We start from the raw sequence: 20,404 nt of genomic DNA, 5'->3' as shown, positions 1-20,404 counted from the left end.
GGGTTGTTGAAGTGACGGTCTGGGATGGGCCGGTACTGCCCAGTCTGGACGGACCGCCGCTGCCCGGACCGACGGAAAACACCTGGATCTCTGAGAATCCAAGCAAATCCCAGAATCCCAGCGAATCCCATCCAAAGAGGCGGCAGGCACGAGGGTTCAAACGCACGAATGAGCTCAATTCTAAGTTCTAAATTCTAATTCTGAATTCCAGAAGAAGGGGGGCCGAGGGGTTCGCGGGTGGGGGACGATTTTCCACGACAGGTCTCAAAACCCGGCCGAGCCCGCGACGCCGGGGCGACTCGACCAGAAATTAAGTTTTCCGTCTGCACGCATTTTACCCGGCTGGTCTTTTTTTTTCTTTTTTTTTTTTTAATCGTGACTCAGACACCCTGTAACACCGCAGGGGCGGGTGGGGCGGGGGCCGAAACTGTGTCATTTGTGCTGCTTCTGTACCAGAAAACCTGTAAAACAACAGGCGTTATCTACTCGATATGAGCCCCCCACGCAGTCACTAAATAAATCGCCCATAAATCAGGAGAGGCTCTCTCATCACGGGACTGGGCCGATCGATATCTCATAAGGCGTGGGACAACAGAATTCCTCCTTTCGTATATCGAGGGGTGAATCCGATCGGGTGTGGAATTAAGGTCATTCCTCATTTCATATTGATTGATTGATCCGAATGAGCGGTGGGATAAGGGAACCCCCCGTTTCGTATCGATGGATGAATCGGATCGGGTGTTTAATGAAGGAGAACGCAGTCGTACACGGAATTATTGTGCGGGGTTTTGGAGAGAATCAGCGAAACCCCGCCGAGAGAAAACGAACCCTAATAAAACATTCAAACGGCCGATGCAAATCTCCGATCCCCGCATACCGTCGATGTGCAACTGGGGCTCTAACGATGTGCCCGTAGTCAGACCCATGTACGCGTCGTGACCGGTGCCGGTACCATCCGAATGGCTCAGTAGGACCACCGAGTCCGGATTCCAGCACAACGTGGGTTCAACGCGCGCGCCGATGCCTCTCCCATACGTGAAATGCCTTTTGCCGTCACAGAAAGCGACGATTCCGCCTTGCGTGGGACCGACACCACGCCGTCGTTCTTCACTGTCGTACTTAATACAGACGCATGCAAATGGAGACACCGTAAAATAACAACGCCCGAACACCGCATTTCTGGCGGATGCGATCAAAAACGATCACCCCCCGACGGTCTTCATCGCCGGGTCGGCTGCGCCTGACGCGCCCTTCCTCGATTGGCCCGGAATATCGTCACGCACGCAAGGCGCGGCCCCCCCCCGTCTTTAAACGCGCCTGCAAGCGCCTGGTCCGCTCGGCTCGGCTGGTGTCGGAGAAGCTGCAGAGACGATCATGCGCCTGGCGTGCGCGCTGGGCCTCCTCTGCCTGCGGGGCGCGCTCTCGGCCGGTAAGCGCGCCGCCGCCGGTGTCTGTCTGCTTGCGCCGGGTCGCTCCCCACCTCCCGTGAAGCCCGTCCTTTCCACGGGCGCCCTCCCTTCTTAACGCCCGGATCCAACTTTCCCAACCCTGGGGGTGCTGTCTGTGTGGAGTCTGCATGGTCTCGCTGTGTCAGTGGGGGTGTCCTTTCGGCTGCTCCGGTTTTCCTGCTACTGTCCAGAGACGGGCAGGTGGGTTAAAGGGGTGTTTCTGGGAAAACTGGCCCTGGTGTGAGTGTGTGTCCTGTCCAGGGTGTGTGTGTGTCCTGTGATGGACTGGTGTCCTGTCCAGGGTGTGTGTGTGTGTGTGTCCTGTGATGGACTGGTGTCCTGTCCAGGGTGTGTGTGAGTGTGTGTGTGTGTGTGTGTGTGTCCTGTGATGGACTGCTGTCCTGTCCAGGCTGTGTGTGTGTGTGTCCTGTGATGGACTGGTGTCCTGTCCAGGGTGTGTGTGAGTGTGTGTGTGTGTGTCCTGTGATGGACTGCTGTCCTGTCCAGGCTGTGTGTGTGTGTGTCCTGTGATGGACTGGTGTCCTGTCCAGGGTGTGTGAGTGTGTATCTGTGTCCTGTGATGGACTGCTGTCCTGTCCAGGGTGTGTGTGAGTGTGTGTGTGTCCTGTGATGGACTGCTGTCCTGTCTACGGGGTGTGTGTGTGTGTGTGTCCTGTGATGGACTGGTGTCCTGTCCAGGGTGTGTGTGAGTGTGTGTGTGTGTGTCCTGTGATGGACTGCTGTCCTGTTCAGGCTGTGTGTGTGTGTGTCCTGTGATGGACTGGTGTCCTGTCCAGGGTGTGTGAGTGTGTGTGTGTCCTGTGATGGACTGGTGTCCTGTCCAGGGTGTGTGAGTGTCTGTGTGTCCTGTGATGGACTGCTGTCCTGTCCAGGGTGTGTGAGTGTGTGTGTGTCCTGTGATGGACTGCTGTCCTGTCCAGGGCGAACCCTGCCTTGTGCCTGTTGCTTGCTGGGACAGACGACTGGATAGTTTAATTCAGCAGAATGCTTGAAATCGGACTGGAGGTTTGTCTTCCGTTCATACGCTCAGGTTCACAGAATTAAGAGAGATGGACACTTTATTGATCCCGTGAGGGAAACTGCAGGACAACAGCAGCTTTAAACAGACAACACAGCCACAGTGTAACGAATGATACAATAATAATAACACAATACAATCAGTACAGTGAGGGGGTGGCACTAACAGAGTTACTCACAGTCCAGGACACACAGAGAAACTAGAACAGAACAGCACGCAGAAAAATCGCATTGCACACATGAATGTAGATATAGATATAAAATAGAAATATAAATGTATTGCTAGGGGAAATATTTCGGCTGTAAACAGGAAAAGAAAAAGAACAGATGTAGCAATTCAAGAATGAATACAAGGATGGATATATATTTAAATGTTCTTATATAAAGGGGTATATGAGAAAAATACGAGTGTATATGTATCGAACTGCTATCGGCGTGACAACAGAATAGCCTCTGTAATTCATCGTTTTCGGACGACGGCAGAAGTGACGTCCCCAGCGCGACTTGTGCGCCCGGTCCGACAGCCCTGGAAGACGGGCTGAAGGAGCTGGGGGGGGAGACCGGGGGGGGGGGAGGTGGGTAAGGGAAGAGGGAACCGAAACGGGGCTCTCGCAAGAGGCGTCTGCAAAACTCTTGGGTTTTTTGTCGCGTTGGCAAAACCGCGGGTGACGTTATCGGGGTGTGACGTCGAGCCGTCGGCGGCTCCCTTTGATCGCACGTGTGCCCCCTCCACCCCCACCCCCCCTTAACGAGCTCGCGGGCACACCTGCGGGGACTCCTAACGGCCTCGCGCCGGACGCAGCCCGGAAGCACAAAGCACACGAGGCGCCAACCGAGCTGGCAGCGAGGCGCGCGGAGGCGTGATAGAAAAAGCTCGATGAAAAAGCTGAGCTCAGCTGCGGCGTGAAAACAGACCCCCCCCCCCCCAAAAAAAAAACCGTTTCTGTTCTCTGAGTGAAACTGCGAAGCCCTGATGGGCTGATCTGTATTTCCTAATAAACTCGACATGCTGATCCATCTAACCACTTCCTCTAATTCATGGTTGTCAAGGAGCCAGAATCAGTGCGGGACACTCCCTACAGACTGAAGAGACTCAGTTCCTGCAGCCTGTCGGTGTGGGACACTCCCTTCAGACTGAAGAGACTCAGTTCCTCCAGCCTGTCAGTGCGGGATGCTCCCTTCAGACTAAAGAGACTCAGTTCCTGCAGCCTGTCAGTGTGGGGCGCTCCCTTCAGGCTGAAGAGACTCAGTTCCTCCAGCCTGTCAGTGTGGGACACTCCCTTCAGACTAAAGAGACTCAGTTCCTCCAGCCTGTCAGTGTGGGGCGCTCCCTTCAGACTGAAGAGACTCAGTTCCTCCAGCCTGTCAGTGTGGGGCACTCCCTTCAGACTGAAGAGACTCAGTTCCTCCAGCCTGTCAGTGCAGGACCCTCCCTTCAGACTGAAGAGACTCAGTTCCTGCAGCCTGTCAGTGTGGGGCACTCCCTTCAGACTGAAGAGACTCAGTTCCTCCAGCCTGTCAGTGTGGGGCACTCCCTTGAGACTGAAGAGACTCAGTTCCTCCAGCCTGTCAGTGCAGGACCCTCCCTTCAGACTAAAGAGACTCAGTCCCTGCAGCCTGTCAGTGTGGGACGCTCCCTTCAGACTAAAGAGACTCAGTTCCTCCGGCCTGTCAGTGCAGGACCCTCCCTTCAGACTAAAGAGACTCAGTTCCTGCAGCCTGTCAGTGTGGGACGCTCCCTTCAGACTGAAGAGACTCAGTTCCTCCGGCCTGTCAGTGCGGGACCCTCCCTTCAGACTGAAGAGACTCAGTTCCTCCAGCCTGTCAGTGCGGGACACTCCCTTCAGACTAAAGAGACTCAGTTCCTCCGGCCTGTCAGTGCGGGACACTCCCTTCAGACTGAAGAGACTCAGTTCCTCCAGCCTGTCAGTGCGGGACACTCCCTTCAGACTGAAGAGACTCAGTTCCTCCAGCCTGTCAGTGCGGGATGCTCCCTTCAGACTAAAGAGACTCAGTTCCTGCAGCCTGTCAGTGTGGGACGCTCCCTTCAGACTGAAGAGACTCAGTTCCTCCAGCCTGTCAGTGCGGGACGCTCCCTTCAGACTAAAGAGACTCAGTTCCTGCAGCCTGTCAGTGCGGGACCCTCCCTTCAGACTAAAGAGCCTCAGTCCCTCTGATGCTTCCTTCAGACTAAAGAGACTCAGTTCCTCTGATGCTCCCTTCAGACTAAAGAGCCTCAGTTCCTCTGATGCTCCCTTCAGACTCAAGAGACTCAGTTCCTCTGATGCTTCCTTCAGACTAAAGAGACTCAGTTCCTCTGATGCTCCCTTCAGACTAAAGAGCCTCAGTTCCTCCAGCGTGACACTTCTCCCCAGACGCCATGAGGAGATGTAGGGACCCAGAATCCCGTCTGTTTTCCAGGCAGGCACTACCTGTGGTACCTCGGCACGCTGGTGGTGGGGAGCCCCGAGCTCCCCGAGCTGTCGGGGGTGGGCGTGGTGGACGGCGTGCAGGTGGAGTACTACAACAGCGCCGCGGGGGAGCTGGTGTCGCGGCGGGACTGGCGCCCGGGCGGGGGCGCCTTCGACGACGCCGAGGACAGGGAAGCGATCGTCCGCGACTTCCAGCGGGACATGAGGCGGAAGCTGGCGTACGTGATGGGGCGCTTCAACCACAGCGCTGGTGGGTTACTTCTCCCGGACTGGTGATGGACTGGTGTCCTGTCCAGGGTGTGTGAGTGTGTGTCCTGTGATGGACTGGTGTCCTGTCCAGGGTGTGAGTGTGTGTGTGTCCTGTGATGGACTGGTGTCCTGTCCAGGGTGTGTGAGTGAGTGTGTGTGTCCTGTGATGGACTGGTGTCCTGTCCAGGGTGTGTGAGTGAGTGTGTGTGTGTGTGTGTGTGTGTGTGTGTGTGTGTGTGTGTGTGTGTGTGTGTGTCCTGTGATGGACTGGTGTCCTGTCCAGCGTGTGTGTGTGTCCTGTGATGGACTGGTGTCCTGTCCAGGGTGTGTGTGAGTGTGTGTGTGTCCTGTGATGGACTGCTGTCCTGTCCAGGGTGTGTGTGTGTCCTATGATGGACTGGTGTCCTGTCCAGGGTGTGTGAGTGTGTGTGTGTGTCTGTGATGGACTGGTATCCTGTCCAGGGTGTGTGAGTGTGTGTGTGTCCTGTGATGGACTGGTGTCCTGTCCAGGGTGTGTGAGTGTGTGTCCTGTGATGGACTGGTGTCCTGTCCAGGGTGTGTGACTGTGTGTGTTCTGTGATGGACTGGTGTCCTGTCCAGGGTGTGTGAGTGTGTGTGTGTCCTGTGATGGACTGCTGTCCTGTCCTGGGTGTGTGAGTGTATGTGAGTGTCCTGTGATGGACTGCTGTCCTGTCCAGGGTGAGCCCTGCCTTGTGCCTGTTCCTTGCTGGGACAGACCCCAGCTGCCCCAGTCTGTGGCCCACTACACGAATCAAAGAGCTCATCCCAGCCTACGCTGCGGGACAGAAGTTGTCCGTGTGTCCCCCCAGGCGTCCACACGTACCAGAGGATCAGCGGCTGTGAGCTGGACGAGGGCGGGGCCGCCCGCTTCAGGACGGCCGATGCCTACGACGGCCAGGGGTTGCTGACCTACGACATGGAGAGATTCAGTTACAGCCCCCTCGACCCCGGCGCCATCTACGACAAGCTCTTCCTGGAGGGCTATAAGATCGCGGTCATCAACGTCTACCAGCCCATGTGCCTGAAGCTGCTGAAGAGATACCTGGAGCAGGACGGGCACGTCCTGATGAGGAGAGGTGTGTCACAGTGGGCTCCCCCAGCTGCGTCTGGAGAGCCACAGGGCTGGGCGGCTTGTTCCCCACCCCCGCCGCCCTCTGTGTACAGTAGAGCCTCCTGTCCTGACTGGAGGAGCTCACCCAGCTGTGTCTGGAGAGAAGCCAGGGTATCGGCCTCAACCACAGGGCTGGGCAGCTTGTTCCCCACCCCTGCCCCCCTCTGTGTACAGTAGAGCCTCCTGTCCTGACTGGAGGAGCTCACCCAGCTGTGTCTGGAGAGGAGCCAGGGTATCGGCTTCAACCACAGGGCTGGGCGGCTTGTTCCCCACCCCCGCCACCCTCTGTGTACAGAAGAGCCTCCTGTCCTGACTGGAGGAGCTCACCCAGCTGTGTCTGGAGAGGAGCCGGGGTATCGGCTTCAACCACAGGGCTGGGCGGCTTGTTCCCCACCCCTACCACCCTCTGTGTACAGAAGAGCCTCCTGTCCTGACTGGAGGAGCTCACCCAGCTGTGTCTCGAGAGGAGCCAGGGTATCGGCTTCAACCACAGGGCTGGGCAGCTTGTTCCCCACCTCCACCACTGTCTGAGTAAAGACGTTTCTCCAGTTCTAGTTCTTCAGTGCTTTTCCATGTCCTTCAGGGGACCTCTTCTCTGCTCCTCTTCCTCCGCAGTCAAGCCCAGGGTCCGGGTCTTCCAGAAGACATCCGCCTTCTCTGGGGGGACGGAGGTGACCTGCCTGGCCACCGGCTTCTACCCCCGGGCCCTGGAGCTGACCCTGCTGAGAGACGGGCGTCCCGTCCCGGAGCAGGAGCTGACAGGGGGGGAGGTGCTGCCCAACGGAGACGGGACCTACCAGCTGAGGAAGACCCTGGCGCTCAGCGAGGAAGAGGAGGAGCGCCGAGAGAGACATCGCTACACCTGCAGGGTCCAGCACAGCGGTCTGGACAACGGGCTGGAGGTGGACTGGGGTGAGAGAGAGATTCTCTGTCCAGCTGTCAGTCCTGGGCCAGGAGGGCTGGTACTGTATATCTGCGCAGGTCTGTCCTTCCTGGTCTTAACGACCCTGAATGGGTTCGTTATTGGCTTAACGAGACCCACTTAAAGGATGCCACCGGGCTTTCGGCTTGTCCCAGCTTTCCAGAGACGCGCGCACACACACACACAATGCACACACCAGCCAGGATGAGGACTGGACACTCAGTCTGCGACACATGAGGACACGAGGACAGAAGACACTCCAAGACTACCAGCATTTTCCCTCCCACCTCTGCCAGGTGTACGCGCCGCGCGCTACTGTACAGAGGCCTGACCGCCACCAGCAATCGCCGTCGTTGTAAGGACCGCAGACTGTCGCGCCCTGACGGAATAAGGCGCTATATGCAGACAGACTGCATCCAACGTCAACGCCACCGACGAGCACAAACCACAGGCCGCAGAATCTCTTGTGCTGTGTGTAGGGGGGCGACTTGTGTGTGTGTGTGTGTGTGCTGCCCAAGGGCTCCCCCTAGTGGAAGGAGAAAGTAGGACGGCGTCACCGATATCCCCAGATCAGAGCCCAGGAAAACTCCAGCGCTTGCTGCGCCTGAACGTCTGGCTTCCCCGTCCTCTTCTGACAGGTGAGGACCTCGAACCCGACGCGGGCTTCATCGCCGTGGTGGTGATGGGGGTCCTGGCCGTGGCTCTGGTGCTGCCCGTCGCCGCCTGTGTCCTCCGGAGGAAGAAAGGACGAGGTGAGAGAGGGAGAGAGGGGGCTGGGAAGAGAAGGGACTCGGGAAATTCAAAACCTCTTAAAGGCCATCTGAAATGTAACCGGCAACTGATACAGTGTAGCCAAGGCAGGAGTCATGTGATGATAAGATAATCTATCCATTATCCACACACAAGGCAGGGTTCACCCTGGACAGGACACCAGTCCATCACAGGACACACACACACACACTCACACACCCTGGACAGGACACCAGTCCGTCACAGGACACACACACACCCTCACACACCCTGGACAGGACACCAGTCCGTCACAGGACACACACACAATCACACACCCTGGACAGGACACCAGTCCGTCACAGGACACACACACAATCACACACCCTGGACAGGACACCAGTCCATCACAGGACACACACACAATCACACACCCTGGACAGGACACCAGTCCATCACAGGACACACACACATTCACACACCCTGGACAGGACACCAGTCCATCACAGGACACACACACACTCACACACCCTGGACAGGACACCAGTCCATCACAGGACACACACACACACACACTCACACACCCTGGACAGGACACCAGTCCATCACAGGACACACACACACTCACACACCCTGGACAGGACACCAGTCCATCACAGGACACTCACACACTCACACACCAAGGCCAGTTTTCCCCCGAAGCCAAGTAACCCACCAGTTTGTCTCTGGACTGTGGGAGGAAACCCATGCTCATCGGGGGAGAACATGCAGACTCCACACAGACAGCACCCCCGGCCTGGAATCGCACCCAGGGCACAAGGAACTGCAGCCCATCTGTGGCGCGAGAGAGGAGCGTGCTCTCGACCAGACGCCTTGCTCTGACCCCTCTCTGACCTGTCCGTGACCTCCGACCTCTCCTCTCCTGTGGTGCCTTCCAGGAAAAGAACAGAGCGAGACGTCGTCCAACAGCTCTGGTCCCTAGAGAGGCCGTGCGGACCGAGGAGGGGGACTCTGCGGAGTGTGGACCGAACGCCTTTAGAGAGAGACGTCACACTGAGACATAATAAAACCACTGAAACAACCCACCGGCGTCGCGGGCTGTGGTTTCTGTCGTGTCCTGAGCGGTGATTTCGACCGCGGTCTCTTGTGCGGTCAGTAGGTGGCGATATTGCTCCATCTGGTGAAGCCCGTTTCGGGCTGCTCTGCTCGACAAACGAACAATTCAGACAGTGAAACATTCTAGTTTGTTATACTGAGGAGAGGAGGGGGTGGGAGGGTATTTCAGCTACACGGTTCAGAACCTGGGCGCCACCCGATTTTCACCCCGTGAAGATCCTGTTGTGACCGTGACAACGCCGCCCTGCCCTGGCGCCCGCCCAGCTGATCCGTGTTTTGGCAGACCCCCGAAACCAGAGGGTCGCGGCGGGGGACTTCTCCCTGACCCTTCAGCGCACCACCTCCGCTGATGGGACCCCGGACGAGTGCCAGTCTCAGAACGCCACCGGTCAAGTCCGGCTGACCGTCGTCGGTAAGCCTCTTAACACGCGGTCGTTTCACCGAGCGCCCGCACCCCTCAATCAGAGCATCGGCGTCTGATTGTAGGCGTCAGGGTCACACAAGAGGGTGTTGGACACCCCCAAACTGTGAACGACGGCCACGCCGGACACACCCATCGTCATAATTATTCATAATAATTGCTTACTCTTATATAGCGCTTTTCTGGACACTCCACTCAAAGCGCTTTACAGGTAATGGGGATCCCACTACCGCCACCAGTGTGCAGCCCCCACCTGGATGATGGGACGGCAGCCATAGTGCGCCAGAACGCTCCCCCACACAGCAGCTCTCAGTGGGGAGGAGAGCAGAGGGATGGGGCCAGTTCAGAGAGGGGGGTGATTAGGAGGCCATGATGGGTGAGGGCCCATGGGAAATTTGGCCAGGACACCGGGGTAACACCCCTACTCTTCTCCAGAGACACCCCGGGATTGTTAATGAGCACAGAGAGTCAGGACCTCGGTTTGACGTCTCATCCGAAGGACGGCGCCTGTTTACAGCCCAGTGTCCCCCGTCACTATACTGGGGCATCAGGACCCACACAGACCGCAGGGTGAGAGCGCCCCCTGCTGGCCCCACTCACACCTCTCCCAGCAGCAGCCTCAGCTCTCCCAGGGGTCTCCCCTCCAGGTACTGGCCAGGCTTTCAAAACGTAGTTCAAGCCGGGAGATGCGTCAGCCTGCACAGGAACACGTACAGGATTATACAGGACACGACACGACACGACGTTTCGGCTGTGGCGCCAGGAAGGTGTCAGTTACGCATCACATTGGAAAGACAATTGGCGGAGTCACGGCTTGGTGGGGTGGGGTGGGGTGGGGGACCGGATCTGTCCGGTAGCGGGACGGGCCCCCTGGGGCTGGATCTGTCCGGTACCGGGACGGCGCCACCGTCTCACAGCGGCCAGTGGGCGGCAGCACCCGCCGTCAGCGGTGACCGGAGATCCGCCCGGCGCTCATTCATCGAGCGGGGTGGTGTTTGTTTTTGTTGTTGTTGTTTTTTTTTTCCAAACCCAGATGGGACGGCATTTTTAAACGGCACGCCGAGGATGGCGGTAGTGCACAGCGCAGGACCCCCGTTTTCACACTGTCAGCTCCGGAGACCCCCTCGTTGGGCTTAGATGAGACGCGTTTCTGTCGCCTACCGGCCGCTGCGATGACTTCGGTCCCTTCCGCCTCCGCCCGGGCCGGCGTCCTCCGCTGCCGGGGCGGCCTGTTCGGGCGGCCGCGACCGCCGCCGCCGCACCCAGCCGACCCGTCGCCGAGGCCCGCCGGCGCAGGCCGCAGCCTCGGGCTGCCGTGCGGGCCGCAGCCGGAGCCCCCAGCGCCTCGGCGGGGCGGCGGGCGCAGCTGGGGGCCGGCGGCCGCGGGGGCCGCTCGTTGGCGGCGCGGGCCGGGGGGTTGCGGGGTGCGGGTCGGCGGGTCTGGGGGCCCCCTGAGGTGGAGGGTCAGCGAAAAGCGGGGGCCCGCAGCCCAGACGGCGGAGGGTCCCGGGAGACGCGCACAGCGGCCGCCTCCGAGCTCCGGGTCGGAACCGCCGCATCCTGCGCGGACCGCCGTGGGACTCGCCGCCGAACCGGGCTGGGGGGTGCACAAGGGACTGCTGGGGTGGGCGGCCGGGGACGCCCCGAAACCGCCAGGGCGACCGGAGCCCACGAGGGACACGCGGGACGGTTCCGCCCACTTCGCCGGTCCCGGGAGCCCGGTTCTGCACGTCAGCCTGTTGCTGCCCCGAGCCCACGGACGGACCGGCGGGGGGTTCCTCTCCTGGCCCGGTTGGGTGCGTTTCAGGAAGGGGTGCCTTTCCTGGACCGCGCTGGTGTCGGCGGCCCTCCGGGGCGCGCCGGACCCCCGGCCCGGGCCCGCCTGCCCCCCGAACCGGGCTGCAGCGGGAGACGGCAGCCCGGACAGGTCCGAGCCGGCGGGAGAGGCCCCAGCCGCCCCCCTGGAACAGGTAACACCGCCGTCTTGTGTGTTGCGGTTAATTGAACAAACTGTTTCAAATTCGCCAAACGAGGAGAAATCCTTCATTTTCGGGTGTGGGAGCGTGTGAAATTGTCAGGTTTAGAGTTTTATAGTCCTGGAATCGGTCGTGTCTTGTCTTGAATGGCGCAAACGCCTAATAGACATGTTTTCGACGCGAGTTACCTGGGATGTCGGTGAAATTGAGAAGGACGAGAATCGGTCGTTTAGAAACGAGTATTGGACGCTTAGGCAAGTTAATCATGTGGTGCGCTTGAGAACGAGCCTCGTGTGTTTACCGTCTTTCAATTGGATTATTTAATCCGTCTTCTCGTATACGGACTCTTGTGGACACACTGTACACACTCGCCTGTCCACACTCTCACTGGACACACTGTAGAGACACACCCACCTGTCCAGACTCTCACTGGACACACTGTAGAGACACACCCACCTGTCCAGACTCTCACTGGACACACTGTAGAGACACACCCACCTGTCCACACTCTCACTGGACACACTGTACACACTCGCCTGTCCAGACTCTCACTGGACACACTGTACACACTCGCCTGTCCAGACTCTCACTGGACACACTGTACACACTCGCCTGTCCACACTCTCACTGGACACACTGTAGAGACACACCCACCTGTCCCGACTCTCACTGTACACACTGTACACACTCACCTGTCCAGACTCTCACTGGACACACTGTACACACTCGCCCGTCCAGACTCTTACTGGACACACTCACCTGTCCGGACTTTCACAGGACACACTGGACACACTCGCCTGTCCGGACTCTTACTGGACACACTGTACACACTCGCCTGTCCAGACTCTTACTGGACACACTGTACACACTCGCCTGTCTGGACTCTTATGGGACACGCTGTCCAGACTCACCTGATGCACACTTCAGAGGCTTCTCTTCTCGTTTTGAACAGCTGTTTGTAAAACTGCCCATCTAATCTGACCGTGTCCCGACTGTCACCTCCCTCACTCCCTCTCTCTGTGTGTTTCAGTGCCCTGATCCAGACCAGGGCTGTGCGTCTGGAGCGCAGGAGAGCAGTAGTCCCGCTCGGGGACAAACGGGCCGGCATCCCTCCAGGCCCGAGGAGGTCCGGGGAGAGGCCCTGGACGCCGCGGCCCAGGACGGAAGCACTGCAGTGGGGAAGGGAGCCTACTAGAGTGGGCAGGCTCAACTGAGGCCTACTGGTTTTTTTATTTTTAATCGAAACCTACACGGAGAGAGGAAGGAGCAGGGAGCTCACGCTGGGGGGGGGGGCAGCTGTTAAATGCCAAAGAAACTGTCGGGACGCCGCAGCCTGAAAAAAACGGTTTTACCGGGGACGTCACTCCAGTGTCACTGAGGGAATGGATGGTGTGCTGTTTTGTTTTGTTTGTTTGTTTTCCAAGCAAAGGTAATAAAGTCATTTAAAAAAATCATCAGGCTCTGGTCTCTGGTCTGTTTTTCCTCAAAATTCGTCTAGAAGCAAATCGGGGAATTCACAGACTTATTAACGGGGGTGGGGAACAGGCTGCCCAGCCCTGTGGTTGAAGCCGATACCCTGGCTTCTCTCCAGACACAGCTGGGTGAGCTCCTCCAGTCAGGACAGGAGGCTCTTCTGTACACAGAGGGGGGTGGGGGTGGGGAACAGGCCGCCCAGCCCTGTGGTTGAAGCCGATACCCTGGCTCCTCTCCAGACACAGCTGGGTGAGCTCCTCCAGTCAGGACGGGGGGGCTCTTCTGTACACAGAGGGGGGTGGGGGTGGGGAACAAGCTGCCCAGCCCTGTGGTTGAAGCCGATACCCTGGCTCCTCTCCAGACACAGCTGGATGAGCTCCTCCAGTCAGGACAGGGGGCTCTTCTGTACACAGAGGGGGGTGGGGGTGGGGAACAGGCTGCCCAGCCCTGTGGTTGAAGCCGATACCCTGGCTTCTCTCCAGACACAGCTGGGTGAGATCATACCATCATACCAAAGGGGAAGTTCGGACTTATCGCCTCCTCTCGTTGGTGACCCATCTCGTATTCCTAAGGACTCTGTGAAGTCTATGATCCCAGGTGTGTGTGTGTGGGGGGCTAGTGTATCGACTGGCGTTTATCCTGACTGATATGACGACCGTGTCCTTCGCAGGGTTCGGGGCATGGCGGAGGTCCAGGGGGCTCCTGCACTTTGTCAGGAAAAGAAAAAAAAAATCACACAAGTTCTGTGTTGCACGAGTTTTGTTTTCCCCCTGGGTGGGGGGGGGGTACTTCCTCTCCTCCTGTCCCATGTGGTCACTGGCTGTCACTCTGTGACCTGCTGCAGGAATCTGCAGAGGGCAAAGGGCAAAGGGCAAAGGGCAAAGGGCAGAGGGCAGCTGCACTCGCTGAAACCTGATGGGTCATAATGACAGCAGAGGCGCACTGGGGGGGATCAGCTGGGAGAACACGCAGACTCCCCACAGAAGGTGGACACCCGGACTCGAACCCAGGGCTTCAGAACAAGGAGGGCCCCCTGAAGACGAACGCAACAGGAAAAAAAAACAGACTTCCACACAAAACGCTTTGTCACGGGACTCAAAGACGGTTTTCTTTTACTTATCAGGATCATACAGAAAGATGCAATACATGTCGTACTTAAAAAATGTTCTCATGTACCCGTGGGGTGAAGAGGAATACTTAGGATGCAAATGATTGATTATTATTTCATCTGTTTATACAGGTGTGTGTGAGTGTGTGTGTGTCCTGTGATGGACTGGTGTCCTGTCCAGTGTGTGTGAGTGTGTGTGTGTCCTGTGATGGACTGGTGTCCTGTCCAGGGTGTGTGAGTGTGTGTGTGTGTCCTGTCCAGGGTGTGTGAGTGTGTGTGTGTCCTGTGATGGACTGGTGTCCTGTCCAGGGTGTGTGAGTGTGTGTGTGTGTCCTGTCCAGGGTGTGTGAGTGTGTGTGTGTCCTGTGATGGACTGGTGTCCTGTCCAGGGTGTGTGTGTGTGTGTGTGTGTGTGTGTGTGTGTGTGTGTGTGTGTGTGTGTGTGTGTGTGGGGCCACATTTCTTGATCAGAAGACGACGAACGTTAAGAGGAGGATTATTAATCATTCTGCAAAATTAAAATTTATTTAAAAAAAAACCACAAATAAAAATCGGGCCGCCCTCCTGTTGTACCCAGTTACCCTTGCCATCGTATGAACCCTTGACCCCACCAGCGCAGGGTATATATAACTGTATATGACACCAGCGCAGGGTATATATATATAACTGTATACGACACCAGCGCAGGGTATATATAACTGTATACGACACCGGCGCAGGGTATATATAACTGTATATAACACCAGCACAGGGTATATATATATAACTATATAACACCAGCGCAGGGTATATATAACTGTATACGACACCGGCGCAGGGTATATAACTGTATATAACACCAGCGCAGGGCATATATTACTGTATACGACACTGGCGCAGGGTATATAACTGTATATAACACCAGCGCAGGGTATATAACTGCATATAACACCAGAGCAGGGTATATATAATTGTATACAACACCAGCGCAGGGTATATATAACTGTATACGACACCAGCGCAGGGTATATATAACTGTATATAACACCGGCGCAGGGTATATAACTGTATACGACACCAGCGCAGGGTATATATAACTGTATATAACACCAGCACAGGGTATATATAACTGTATACGACACCAGCGCAGGGTATATATAACTGTATACGACACCAGCGCAGGGTATATATAACTGTATATAACACCGGCGCAGGGTATATAACTGTATACGACACCAGCGCAGGGTATATATAACTGTATATAACACCAGCACAGGGTATATATAACTGTATACGACACCAGCGCAGGGCATATATAACTGTATAAGACACCAGCGCAGGGTATATATAACTGTATATAACACCAGCGCAGGGTATATATAACTGTATACGACACCAGCGCAGGGCATATATAACTGTATAAGACACCAGCGCAGGGTATATATAACTGTATATAACACCAGCGCAGGGTATACAACATACGGTGAAGGGCATATAACTGCATATAACACCACTTGAGGGTACGTAACCATAAATAAACATAAATACCAGCTGACAGCATATAACTGTCTATACCACCAGGCCAGGGTGTGTTATCAGGCTGTGCGACAGCAGCTCAGGGCACAGTGGAAGAGCCTGGGAGGTCCCCGGCGTCAGTGTGTGTGAGCGTGAGAGTCTGAGGGTGTGTGTGTGAGAGCGTGTGAGTGTGAGGGTGTGTGAGTGTGAGGGTGTGTGAGTGTGAGGGTGTGTGAGGGTGTGAGAGCGTGAGAGCGTGAGAGCGTGAGAGTGTGGGGGTGTGGGGGTGTGAGGGTGTGAGGGTGTGAGCGTGAGAGTGTGAGAGTGTGAGGGTGTGAGGGTGTGAGGGTGTGTGAGTGTGAGGGTGTGGGGGCGTGTGAGTGTGAGGGTGTGGGGGCGTGTGAGTGTGAGGGTGTGTGTGTGTGAGAGCGTGAGAGTGTGAGGGTGTGTGAGTGTGAGGGTGTGAGCGTGAGGGTGTGAGAGCGTGAGAGTGTGAGGGTGTGTGAGTGTGAGGGTGTGAGGGTATGTGAGTGTGAGGTTGTGAGGGTATGTGAGTGTGAGGTTGTGAGGGTATGTGAGTGTGTGAGTGTGAGGGTGTGAGGCTATGTGAGTGTGAGGGTGTGAGGGTGTGTGAGTGTGAGGGTGAGAGGGTGTGAGGGTGTGTGAGTGTGTGAGTGTGAGGATGTGAGGGTGTGTGAGTGTGAGGGTGTGAGTGTGAGGGTGTGAGGGTGTGTGAGTGTGTGAGTGTGAGGATGTGAGGGTGTGTGAGTGTGAGGGTGTGAGTGTGAGGGTGTGTGTGTGTGAGTGTGAGGGTGTGTGAGTGTGAGGGTGTGAGGGTGTGTGAGTGTGTGAGTGTGAGGATGTGAGGGTGTGTGAGTGTGAGGGTGTGTGAGTGTGAGGGTGTGAGGGTGTGTGAGTGTGTGAGTGTGAGGATGTGAGGGTGTGTGAGTGTGAGGGTGTGTGAGTGTGAGGATGTGAGGGTGTGTGAGTGTGAGGGTGTGTGAGTGTGCGTTTAATAACTGAAAGGCTGACTCAGTGCGTTTCTCGTGAAGATACAGCATTCAATCCCATCAGGCACCACAGCTGGGCGGCCAGGCGCAGCGGGAGGAGAGAGGAAGGGGAGAGGAGCGCGGGGGGGGGGGGGGGGGACAGAGACGAGGGGGGGAGGGGGCGGGAGGGGCAGATACTCAGCAGCTACCCCCCCCCAACGTCTCCTTGCGACGATCAGTGCCTCTCGCCCTCTCTCACCCCGGTCCACTCGTACCCCCACCTCCACCCCCGCGTGTCCCCACCTGCCTCCCTGCCCCCCTGCCCCCCCCCGCGTCACCAATGGAAGGTCCCCCCGTCTTGTAGTGCTTGAGTTTGTTTATTTCTGCGTCTCGCGGTGCCCCCCTGGCTCACAGTGAGCTACCTCTCTCTCTCTCTCTCTCTCTCTCTCTCTCTCTCTTCACTGGGGGCTCAGTGGGCGTGGCGGCCCTGGGGCTGCTGCCGCGGCCCCCCAGCACCGGGGGGCCCCGCGCCGGGCCGGCTCCGGTGTCCCATGATGCAGTTGGCACTGCCACAGCCGTCGTCCTCCCCCTCGCTCTCCGAGGAGCTCTCCCCAAACTGCCTGGGCTTCTCATAGATACAGCAGCCTGAGAGAGAGAGAGAGAGAGAGGGGTTCATACAGACACCTCTCTTGCGCAGGGAGTAGTATCAATCTGAGGAGCTCACCCAGCTGTGTCTGGAGAGAAGCCGGGGTATCGGCTTCAACCACAGGGCTGGGCAGCTTGTTCCCCACCCCCACCCCCCTCTGTGTACAGAAGAGCCTCCTGTCCTGACTGGAGGAGCTCACCCAGCTATGTCTGGAGAGAGAAGCTGGGGTATCGGCTTCAACCACAGGGCTGGGCAGCTTGTTCCCCACCCCCACCCCCCTCTGTGTACAGTAGAGCCTCCTGTCCTGACTGGAGGAGCTCACCCAGCTGTGTCTGGAGAGAAGCCAGGGTATCGGCTTCAACCACAGGGCTGGGCAGCTTGTTCCCCACCCCCACCCACCTCTGTGTACAGAAGAGCCCCTTTAGACGTATATTCAACTTTCTAAATGACGTAACACAAACCCCGAGACTCAAGTGTTCAATCTGGCCACAGGAGGTGTTTCTTTACACAAAGGGCGGTGGGAGTGTGGAACAAGCTGACGCCTTCTCTCGGGACAAGCCTGGACTAGATACTCAAATCAATCAGCTGAATTCTCTAATAAGCACAGCATTGACCCTTAACTGTTGAATGAGTCTAGGTGCTACGCTTCTGCTACTTTGATGAGGAAGGAACAGGAACACAGAACTGAGTGACAGTCGACTCACATTTGGAAGACCTTCGGCCCAGATGCTCATTGTCCACAGTGTCGCTGGAAAACTCCACTTTCTTCTCCGTCTTCCTCTTCCTCAGCTTGATTGTCAGACTGCGGCTCTCCTGCAGAATGAGAGAGAGAGAGAGAGAGGGGTTCATACAGACACACTGACTGGACACTCCAGTACATGAACACTGCACTGAGAGAGAGAGGGGTTCATACAGACACCCTGACTGGACACTCCAGTACATGAACACTGCACTGAGAGAGAGAGGGGTTCATACAGACACACTGACTGGACACTCCAGTACATGAACACTGCACTGAGAGAGAGAGGGGTTCACACAGACACACTGACTGGACACTCCAGTACATGAACACTGCACTGAGAGAGAGAGGGGTTCATACAGACACCCTGACTGGACACTCCAGTACATGAACACTGCACTGAGAGAGAGAGAGGGGTTCATACAGACACACTGACTGGACACTCCAGTACATGAACACTGCACTGAGAGAGAGAGGGGTTCACACAGACACACTGACTGGACACTCCAGTACATGAACACTGCACTGAGAGAGAGAGGGGGGTTCACACAGACACACTGACTGGACACTCCAGTACATGAACACTGTAATGGATTGGTGGTGGTGGTGGGGGGAAACAGGTTTTAAAAATGAGAAAGACGTGTGTGTGTGAGAGAGAGAGAATAAATATGGTGTTTTCCGTCTGTCAACAAGATCTCCAGGCAGCTCAGGAGGTGATCAGGTGGCGCAGCGTCAATGACGCAGCGCCGTGTTGTCATTTCCAGCGCGATTGCTGTCGTTATGATCATTATTTTCGACACGCTCGTTAGCGGCGACTGCGGTACCTGCTGGGGAGGGGGCGGCGTGCTGGTCTGCACCGTCTCCGTGATCGTCTCTCTCGACGTGCCGGCCGCCTCCGCCATCGTTCGGGTCACCGTTTCTAGACGCAACCTAATTACCGCTGATGAGCAGCGACCCGGGTAACCCGTGATCGCTGTCCGGTCCGAAAGTCAGTCACGCTGGGCGGCTGCCCCGGCTGTTGCTCCTGGTTATCGACGCTGCTTCTCTCGCCGACTGCGGGGGAAGGGTTTCGCCGCTGCACAACTTCCGCCAACCCCTCCTCCGAATCAGCGGCCGAGTCCGTTTCCGGTAGCGGCCGATGGGGAAACACGCACCGCGTTCTGTTTAGTTCCGGGTAGGTCCGTACTCACGGAAGTACCCCGGCTCAGGCCGGTACTGTCGTGGTGATTTTCTGTCCAGCCGGTGCACAGGACTTGTCAGCTTCCTCAAATGCTCTGTCGGTCAAATGTGACTTTTATTCGCAAAGAAGAATCGTCAGAACAAGTTTCATGTTAACTCGGAGCTTTTATTTGATTATTTCTGTAATGTAGCACCGTCTTGGTGGAATTTCCAGAGCTCAGACTATCCCAGATGGTGCAAGAGCTTACGCTCGGAAAAAAAAACAAAAAACAATTTCCTTTTAATATTATAAGCAGGGCTTCAAGTGTCAAGTCTCGTTCGTGTTTCTAATTCAGCACCCACAGGGGAGACACACTCAGGCTGAAGGCCTTCCTTCTCCAGTGACCGGCTGTCCTGTAGATTAGTCCTGTGCTTTGCTGGGCTGACATGACAGAGGGATCTGTAGTGCGACTGTGGGGAAGATCTGCCACCTGAGTGTCCCAGAGGCTCATGGGAAACAGGCTGATCTCTCAGTACTGTGTCTCCAGTGAGAATCCAGTCCTACAGCACCTGGGCTGTGACAAGAGCCTTTGTGTCAGATACTTTGAAATACAGCATATCTATAGAATATAGAATATATATAGGATGCAGGACATACATAGAAAACAGTATATCCAAATAATGCAGTACATATATAGGATACAGTACGTATACTAAAATGCAGTATAGATATACAGTAGGATGCAGTACCTGTGTAGAATGTGTCTATCTCTAGCAGGATACAAATTCGGAAGCATTAGCTTAGGATATACTTTCCGCTCAGCAAAACGATCTCAAAGTGGGATAGCTAACGCTGGTTCTCAACAAACTCAATCCCGCAGGATCGGCTAGGGTCTCATCAGACCCGAACACCTGGATAACGACGCCTAAGATTCCTAATGCGGGAAATCTGCGTATATGGCGAATCAAGTGATCTTATCTCATCCCAGAATGAGGAGATCCGGACAATTTTCGTGATAAATGTAAAAAAAAAAAGAGACATTCTGAGAGCCCTGCAGAGCTGAATTCGACTCCACCAGTGAATGGCAGAGCCCCACAGTCTCACCCGATCAGCTTTGCTTGCTGGTTCCCTTGTTTCTACACCTCTCCGCCCCGGTTTGGCACCATCCGCCTGCTCACCCAGAGCCCCCAGGAGCCCGGCTAAATAATTCGCGGAATAAATACTCTGTTCCGTCGTCTCTCTCCTCCGAAAGCGGAGGCAGGTTCACCATGCAGCTCCCGAGAGGTCTGAAGTTTTTCCGAAAGCTGCCCTCCAAGAGGCCCTGTCCCTGCAC

General features: G+C 56.3%; 4 protein-coding genes across 4 annotated transcripts in view; 2 read left to right on the top strand and 2 right to left on the bottom strand.

The window, feature by feature from the left end:
- The window catches only part of LOC148662506 (uncharacterized), a 107,618-nt gene that overhangs the window by 56,266 nt on the left and 30,948 nt on the right, over positions 1 to 20,404 (bottom strand). The window lies entirely within an intron of this gene.
- On the top strand, positions 1,136 to 9,033 carry LOC148662510 (major histocompatibility complex class I-related protein 1-like). The gene is made up of 6 exons (XM_088632102.1): positions 1,136 to 1,429; positions 4,908 to 5,168; positions 5,998 to 6,264; positions 6,915 to 7,211; positions 7,860 to 7,973; positions 8,889 to 9,033. Exons 1-6 carry the CDS (start codon positions 1,375 to 1,377, stop codon positions 8,930 to 8,932), a joined length of 1,038 nt encoding a protein of 345 aa, XP_088488228.1. The 5' UTR covers positions 1,136 to 1,374; the 3' UTR covers positions 8,933 to 9,033.
- Positions 10,306 to 12,881, top strand: LOC148662509 (uncharacterized). The gene is made up of 2 exons (XM_088632109.1): positions 10,306 to 11,457; positions 12,494 to 12,881. The coding sequence occupies exons 1-2, from the start codon at positions 10,660 to 10,662 to the stop codon at positions 12,656 to 12,658; spliced, it is 963 nt and encodes a 320-aa protein (XP_088488235.1). The 5' UTR covers positions 10,306 to 10,659; the 3' UTR covers positions 12,659 to 12,881.
- ppp1r11 (protein phosphatase 1, regulatory (inhibitor) subunit 11) lies at positions 14,019 to 19,032 on the bottom strand. The gene is made up of 3 exons (XM_088632142.1): positions 18,737 to 19,032; positions 17,878 to 17,986; positions 14,019 to 17,172 (listed from the first exon to the last, which is right to left on the bottom strand). The coding sequence occupies exons 1-3, from the start codon at positions 18,812 to 18,814 to the stop codon at positions 16,997 to 16,999; spliced, it is 363 nt and encodes a 120-aa protein (XP_088488268.1). The 5' UTR covers positions 18,815 to 19,032; the 3' UTR covers positions 14,019 to 16,996.

Source organism: Lepisosteus platostomus, chromosome 5, assembly GCF_059453375.1.
Source record: "Lepisosteus platostomus isolate fLepPlt1 chromosome 5, fLepPlt1.hap1, whole genome shotgun sequence".
Taxonomy (NCBI): Eukaryota; Metazoa; Chordata; class Actinopteri; order Semionotiformes; family Lepisosteidae; genus Lepisosteus; species Lepisosteus platostomus.
Note: the sequence above shows the minus strand (reverse complement) of the source record. Positions and strands in the feature narration are given on the sequence as shown.

Bases quoted from the DNA above. Each gene is read 5' to 3' on its own strand.
- LOC148662510 (XM_088632102.1), top strand. From the start codon at position 1,375: ATGCGCCTGGCGTGCGCGCTGGGCCTCCTCTGCCTGCGGGGCGCGCTC. The intron at 5,169-5,997 runs GTGGGTTACTTC...GTGTCCCCCCAG, and splicing joins GCGCTTCAACCACAGCGCTG to GCGTCCACACGTACCAGAGG. The intron at 6,265-6,914 runs GTGTGTCACAGT...CTTCCTCCGCAG, and splicing joins GCACGTCCTGATGAGGAGAG to TCAAGCCCAGGGTCCGGGTC.
- ppp1r11 (XM_088632142.1), bottom strand. From the start codon at position 18,814: ATGGCGGAGGCGGCCGGCACGTCGAGAGAGACGATCACGGAGACGGTG. The intron at 17,987-18,736 runs GTACCGCAGTCG...CTCATTCTGCAG, and splicing joins CGCCGCCCCCTCCCCAGCAG to GAGAGCCGCAGTCTGACAAT. The intron at 17,173-17,877 runs GTGAGTCGACTG...TCTCTCTCTCAG, and splicing joins GGGCCGAAGGTCTTCCAAAT to GCTGCTGTATCTATGAGAAG.
- LOC148662509 (XM_088632109.1), top strand. From the start codon at position 10,660: ATGACTTCGGTCCCTTCCGCCTCCGCCCGGGCCGGCGTCCTCCGCTGC. The intron at 11,458-12,493 runs GTAACACCGCCG...TGTGTGTTTCAG, and splicing joins CAGCCGCCCCCCTGGAACAG to TGCCCTGATCCAGACCAGGG.